Source organism: Beta vulgaris, chromosome 6 (genome assembly GCF_026745355.1).
Source record: "Beta vulgaris subsp. vulgaris cultivar EL10 chromosome 6, EL10.2, whole genome shotgun sequence".
NCBI lineage: Eukaryota > Viridiplantae > Streptophyta > Magnoliopsida > Caryophyllales > Amaranthaceae > Beta > Beta vulgaris.
Genome location: NC_079207.1, coordinates 46524558 through 46532264, shown reverse-complemented (window position 1 = coordinate 46532264; position 7707 = coordinate 46524558). Strand labels below are relative to the sequence as shown.

General features: G+C 35.6%; 2 protein-coding genes and 1 long non-coding RNA gene across 3 annotated transcripts; all 3 read right to left on the bottom strand.

The window, feature by feature from the left end:
- LOC104906843 (uncharacterized) lies at positions 1 to 781 on the bottom strand. Its single transcript, XR_007275702.2, has 2 exons — positions 635 to 781; positions 1 to 333 (listed from the first exon to the last, which is right to left on the bottom strand). It is a non-coding gene; the product is annotated as an uncharacterized LOC104906843 (long non-coding RNA).
- Positions 782 to 3309: 2528 nt separating this feature from the next.
- On the bottom strand, positions 3310 to 5964 carry LOC104896775 (uncharacterized). The gene is made up of 2 exons (XM_048646863.1): positions 5682 to 5964; positions 3310 to 3824 (listed from the first exon to the last, which is right to left on the bottom strand). The coding sequence occupies exons 1-2, from the start codon at positions 5962 to 5964 to the stop codon at positions 3310 to 3312; spliced, it is 798 nt and encodes a 265-aa protein (XP_048502820.1).
- Positions 5965 to 6149: 185 nt separating this feature from the next.
- On the bottom strand, positions 6150 to 7298 carry LOC125498623 (uncharacterized). The gene is made up of 2 exons (XM_048646864.1): positions 6585 to 7298; positions 6150 to 6500 (listed from the first exon to the last, which is right to left on the bottom strand). Exons 1-2 carry the CDS (start codon positions 7296 to 7298, stop codon positions 6150 to 6152), a joined length of 1065 nt encoding a protein of 354 aa, XP_048502821.1.
- Positions 7299 to 7707: the final 409 nt, after the last annotated feature.

The window sequence follows — 7707 nt, the reverse complement described above, 5'->3', positions numbered from 1 at the left end:
TGACTTTAAATTTGGAATACTTTTTCATTCATTCAATATCATTCACTCCAAAATCAAATGCATATCAATATAATGTTAGAAGATCCCAAAAATTCAACTAAGTTATAAAAAAATAATAGAGCACCTAGGTCTGTTTCTTCCATTCATGTGCACAAAAATAGAAACATCTCCCTAATCCCGCTCAAAAATAAATACACATATCCTAATTAAAATAGTCATTATCTTTCGATTCTTCTTCATCCACTTGTTTATATTCATCCACATATTTGATCCACAAGTCTCTGAGCTCATCAAGCTTATTTTGTGAAAATTCAGTTGTAACTCTGCCAAAGTCTGCAAAGTATAAAACATTAAAAAGATAAACATACAAGCTGCAAAATATGCTACAACAAAATAATTTATCTACCCATCTAGGCCTCAAAAAATAACGACTAAGTAGAAAGCAGATAGCGCAATATATCCCCAGAAGCCTCCAATTATGCTAACTCTTATCCCATAGCTTACTCATACCCTCGACACAAAATTGAGTAAAGAAAACACCCAGATCATTCCCCGACTAAGAGGGAGATTTAGAAGCAAACTAAGTGAGTTAATTCTAGAATAATGGAGTTTATACAGGACACAGAGAAGAAACCTGACATAAATGAAGAGGAGAACGATAAATCCTTCTGGATTTGGCCAGCATCACCTGCAGTGCCATTTATATGGATCAATTTAGTTTCTGGATATGCCCAAATATGCCCAAGAATTATTTTCCGGAGAGCACTGTTATTGGGGGGGGGGGGGGACTAACCCACTAGTGGTAGTGGTTTACCTGGAAGGACCCAAGTGAAGATCAAAGCTTACCTGAATCGTAGCATAAGCATGGATTAACTAAATAAAAGATCTGATATAGATCACCATTTCACATACGTTTGCAATAGAAAAAGAAGTCTTTGTGTAGACAAATTAAGTAGAGTAACTTACAGAGGGCAGTGATTAATGGATTCACAGTTGAAACTGTTGGATTTAATTTCATAGCTTTGATTTGCTCAAATAGCTCCAGTGCCTTCTCCCAATTTCAGGTCTGAAACCAGAGTTTTGACATTGAAGTCATTCTCATGACATATGTATATTTCAAGAAATTCCCTGAAACAAGCAGCAGAGTTGTGTCCCTTTATTTTCTTACCATGTTTGCCTTTTCTGTGCCTAGTACTACAAGAAAGATACAGAGTTAGATGCTCTTGCTCAGTTCAAATACTAAATACCATGTCAACAATGTGTTTAAGCTACGTAGAATTCAGAGTTTCCTAATCTTACATAACAAGGTGCAGAAATAGGTTACTAATTAAGGAAAGAACAAAAACCGAGGACAAATAACACTACACGTGGTCTTGGTGTAACATAAGGCCGTCCAACAGGCTAAAATATGTTCATGACCACAAATAACTATCACAAGCATATCAGCCACAAATCAGCGACATGCTAGTAACTAATATAAGTATCAAATAAAAGTGGTGTGAGCTGAAATTAAGGAAAACATTGCAGTATGGTGTATTAAAAGTGTGATCCAGTCACAATACTATGAGAAGTGATATTCTGAAAGCACATTAGTACACAGCATGACCTACACTAGCACCTGCAAAATGATATCTTTTTCTGCATGGCTGAAGCTCCACAGTTCAGCTGACCTTGAAGAACATACACATCTACATTAAAAAATCTCCCTAACTCGTTCTTCTGCAGTTTGGAGGTGAATACCACTGAGAATTCACTCACTAGAACCCGAAAAAACTCGCCTTGTTGCAATGATTAGTCAATCTTCACAGATGAGTAGATCTTTCTGACAAACCAGAAGCACGCATAAAAGCCGATTGTGCCGGTCAGTACAAAGAACGCATATGAACCAATGAGCATATACCCAAAGTTCCATGACTGAAGAAAATTGAATCGACAAGACTAAAACCTACAAATCTAACATGTAAAGAACAAATAAAAGATAAAAACTAATAATTCAATAAGAAAGGAGCTACAGGCCTTGTTACTGGCCTTGTTACAGATGAAGGAAGATAAAAACTAATAACAAACACTATGTGCTAATCACATTCAGAGATCTTTCATACCTCTTCATCTCCATCAGCTCAGCGAACCACAAGAGTTAGAGGCCTTGAGCTCTATTGGTGATCTTTTTAAATCGTCATTTTAAATCGTCATAACTCTATTGCCTATCTTGAGCAGCTTAAATTCTAGCCTGAATCATTTTGACATTTTGGACGGTCTCCTCAATAAACTCTATCCCCAATACTATATTCACTATAATCATTCCAACAAATGGGACTTCTATATTTCCTTCCATACAATGCCTTAAAATGAGTCATCTTAATGCTCGCATGGTAACTAATGTTATATAATTACCTCTAAGGATTAAACCATCCACATTTAGTCTCTTATGATCTATCTTCACTTTCTATCAGGTTAGGCACTTAGACACATATTCGGCTACCTCAAGCTTCATGTTTGGCCACCAATAGATTCCCTTAAGGTCTTTGTACAACTTGTCACCCCCAGGGTGCACAAAATATGGAGTGTAATCCCCCGTAAATTAATGGATTTTTTTTTTTTGGCAAATGAAATATATATATACCAAAAAACATGTGCATCATAAACAGATCACATGAGGAAGACCAGCATCAGAACACCTAGTAGCAACTTTAAAGAAAATTTCTCTAATTACTACATTAGTATCTTTACAGCTTACTCTAAACACTTTGCTATTCCTCTGTATCCATATTGCATAGATGCATTTAGTAAATAACATAACAAACAATTTCCCTGCCTTTTTCCTGGGCTGAGTGCACGCAGTAGAAATAACCTCCTGATAGTTACATCCTGAATTTTCAAAATTCATCAGCCTATAAATTCTTCTCCATATGTCAGCTACATACTCACATGAGAAGAATAGATGTTGAATAAACTCATCATTTCCACACAAACTGCTTCTAGCATCACAAGTAATACCTCATCTACTAATCCTATCCACATTAGGAAGTATGTTATGTAGAACTAGCCATAGAATAAATTGTCTCTTTGGGGTTGCATAATTATTGCAAATCAGGCGCTTCCACCTCACATTTTCCACATCCCCTGTCAAGAGTCTATAAGCTTTTTCATGTAAAACTTGTTATCATTACTCACTGAATTCAAGCCTCCAATGTCACTCAAAACTTCCCTAGTACTTATTATCTTTCTAAGTATCCATGATGTTTGGTTACTCAGATTGACAGTAAGCACTCCTTGTCTTTTGATGTAATATGAGTGAATCCATTTGACTCAAAGCTTGTCTCTTTTAAACTCAATCGCCCACAAGAGCTTGAGCATTGCTGCTTTATTCCAATAAAGCATATTGATAAAATTACACCCTCCACCACTCTTTGGCAACTGAAGAATTGTCCAAGCAACAGGAGATTTCCTAGACTCCTCAGTACTTCCAGTCCATAAAAACCTCTTGCACACCCTCTCCACAGCTTGAATAATTTTCTTTGAGAGTGGAAAAATGTGAGCCCAGTAGTGTTGTATACTACTGAGTATACTTTTGATCAGTTGAAGTCTTCCAGCATAAGAAAGCAAGTGAGCCATCCAGGTCTGAGCTCTATTGGTGATCTTTTCAACTAAAGGTTTGTTTTGAGCATAAGAAAACTTCTTTGAGGTAAGAAGTACCCCAAGATACCTAAAAGGAAGGTCACCAATTTGCATATGCACTATATCAACCAATTCTCTATCTGTCTCATCAGAAATACCACAAAAATAAATGTTGCTCTTTTCCATACTAGCAGCCAACCCATAAGCTTCAGAGAATTTTTGAAAAGCATTAACCATATTAGAAATTGAACTAACATCAGCTCTACTGAATAACAATAAATCATCTAAAAAGATCAGGTGAGTTATATTCAACCTCTCTGTTGTATAATATGAGCACTATAAGAGGGGGGGGGTGAATTATAGTGAGAGAATAAGCACTACTTTTTGCGGAATTAAAAGTAAACTTGGGAACAAACAATGGGAACACGAGAGATTTTACGAGGAAAAACTTCCTAGGCCTAGTAGGAAGAAACAACCTCGACCACAAGGGATTTTAAACAACTTTCCACTATAATAGGCCAAAACAACTCTGATTACAACCTATTACTTTTCTCTCGATTCTCAACTTAAGTCACTCAACTCAAGTTCCCAACGACAGTTCCCAACAACTGACGTTTTCTCTCAAACTTCACTCGAAGTTCCTTTCTCTTTCTCTTTCTCTTTCTCTTGCTTCACTCAAAGCTTTCTCACACTTACAAGAGTTCACTCAAACCCTTTTTCTCAAAAATACACTTTGTGAAACAATGGAAGAGTAATGAAAACTCGATTAATGTAAGTATGAATTCTCTTAAGGAAAGGCACTAACACTTTAGATAACTTAAGACAAATTAACTAAGTCAAACACAATTTTCTCAAGTGAATTAGGCGCCTATTTATAGACCATTAAGACAAGACATGATTTCCACTAACTTAGACCATTATCACATGTTCTCCATGATTTCTAATTAATTAATTAAATTAAAATATTTATTCCAAGTCATGTACATCATCCACTAATCCACTACTTCACTTCATAGAAGCAGTAACAAAGTACGTGGTTTTGCAAACTTGGAGAATAATTAATCTTATTTAATTTAATTAAATACTTGGAGGATAATTAACTTAGGCCACTAAATCCACTAACTCCATAAACATGAAGCAGTAAATCATTTAGGCGTGTAAGCTAGAATTTAGGAAATAAATAAATAAAAATCCTTTAGCTAGTTTTTAGGAAAAATATCTTTTTCAAAATCTTTTATAAAAACCGGAAAACAGTTTTGTATTTCGAAAAATCCGAAACATTTTAAAAACCGGAAATAATATTTTTTCGAAAATTAAATCTTTTAAATAAAATGTAAAAGATAAAATATATATTTTAAAAAAAAAAGATAAGATTTGAAAATCAGTTATTTTAAAATCAGAAAATCTATTTAAAATCTTTTCCTAACAAACTTAAACTAACTTTCTAAAATTATGGATCTTAGTCAAATTATCCCTAAAAACTCTAACAACTAATTGGGCACACAATTACATTAGGCGCACAATATTAGTCACTTAGAAGTTCCTAAATTAGTTTTAAAGTCTTGTTCCCTAATTATTAAGTCTTGTTCCTAAGCCTTGTTCCTATAGTGCCAGGTCTGTTCCTTTCATGGGAACAGAACCAAGTTCCTTTGAGAATTCACCACGAACTTAATAAAGCTATTACTCAACCTTAACAAGAAAATTAATAAATACCCTAATGCATTCTAATCTTCATTCCATGCTCGATTCTTCATTTCTCGAACATCTTTACTTGAATCTTGATTAATTCTCTGCTTTAATCTTCAATCAAGTATTCTCTTAGCTCGAGCATGAATTACCTTGCAACAACATAAAATAAAATATACTATGTCTTTTGTGGTTAGGTCATCTTCAAAACTCAAGGGTCAACACTCTCACATTTAGGATGGAAATTGATTCTGGTATGTCCTTCAATTCATTCAAACATCTACTTAGGTATTCCATACTTAGAGCAAACTGAAAAGGAGAGAGGGGATCTCCCTGTCTTATCCCTTTTTTTGCTCTAAAAGGATGGGATGGGATACCATTCACAAGGACTGCATATGACATTGTTGTTACACACTCCATAATCCAGCCCATAAATATTCTAGGGAACTCAAATTCATGCAATAAAGCTTCTAAGATGGACCACTCCACAGAGTCATAAGCCTTCCTTATGTCCACCTTCATGATACATCTAAGAGACATGTGTGCCCTAAAGAATCCTATGATGAGTTCAATGGCTAGAAGTATATGATCTCCTATGTGTCTCCCTGGAATAAAACCTAATTGAGCTTTATTTACAGCCTCACCAATAACCCCTTGCATCTTATTAGTCAAAATTTTAGAGATAATTTTGTATAACACTATACAACAAGCAATGGGTCTGAATTCTTTAACCTTCATTGCATTTTGGATCTTAGGAATGAGGGTAATGACAGTGCAGTTTCGAGGTGTATGCATCCTAGAGTAAGTGAAATATACTCTTTTGATGCCTGTATAAACATCATTCCTTATGGCAATCCAGCTTTTCTTAAAAAATAAGTTAAACCCATCCAATCCAGGACCTTGTCATTCCCAATTCCAGCCAAAGCCTTCTCAATTTCATCATGAGTGACATCCCTTACTAGAGATTCTCTAGCCTGCATTGAAATACTTTTACCTGCTCTAACCACATTCAAATCGATCCCTGATAATGAAGGAGCCTTTGAGCCCAATAACTTCTTGTAAAACGCAAGAATTTCCTCTTTGATCTCTTGCGCTCCTGTGATCAACCTTCCATTATCATCAGTAAGCATGTCAATGCTGTTTTGAGCATGCCTAGCTTTGATAATTGTGAAGAAAAATTTCGAGTTTGCATCCCCCTATTTCAACCAGTTAATCCTGATCTTTTGCTGGAGAATATTGTCTTCAACGTGTGACCAATGTCTCAATTCATCACTTAAAACCTTTGCATTACTCTGAGCTTCCCTATTACTGTTAAAATCAGATTGACTTTGTAAATTAGAAAGCTTTTGTCTCAAATACTCCACCTTGTCATGCGCTTTTCCAAACTTATGAGTGTGCATCATCTTCAAGTCTTTCTTAGCAGCCTTTAATTTCAACCAGACTGATTGTGGTTTATATATTTTGTTAACTGAGCTCCAGGATTTATCCACAGTGTCAAGGAAATCAACACGATCAATCATAATATTCATGAATTTGAATGGTCTGCCACCTTGCTGACTATCAGCCTGCAAAGCAGACTTGAGAGGGGAATGATCAGAGATCCCAAGTGCTAGGTATTGCATAACAACCCCTGCATACATTGTTAACCAGGCATGGTTCACAAAGGTCTTGTCAATTTTTCTAACCACCCTCTCACTCCCCACACTACTATTAGACTGGGAATAGAAGAGCCCTATACTCTTAACCTCTATCAAGCTTGATTGAAGTAAGAAGTCTTCAAAATCAACAGTTTCAGCATCTGTTACCAGGGTCCAATTAGCTCTATCATTAGAACTAAATATGACATTATAATCTCCAATTATAATCATAAGTTCTTGACTCTGAACATGCCCTAATAAGCCACTCCATAGACTTTTCCTGTCTAAAATGGTATGGAGACCATATACTGCTTCTGAGTGTGTTCTAGATGAACTTTCACCCAGGCATTTCTCCATCCAATCCAAATTCTACCCCTTGGAGAATGAGAGTAGTTACAAACCCACATCCAATCCTTAATAATTTTCTTTTGCACTTTATCAACATTATGAACCCTCAGTCTAGTCTCCAGTAAAACACACACTGCTACTTTGTGCTTAATAAGAAAGTTTTTAATTTCTTTTATTTTAAAGGGGTCATTCATTCCCCTAACATTTCGTGAGATGCAAATCATTATGATAAATAAGGGTTACATCGCTTAGCACCCCCAGCACCAGCAGCTGAACTTCCAACTTCAGACTATAACTCATATTGCACTAATGTTCTTGCTGATTGATAAGTTGCTTGCTTACTTTTATCCATTGTTTTCCTAGTGACTAATTTCCAGGCTCCTTCCTCATCTAACTCCTTCTCTGAGTAGAAGATATT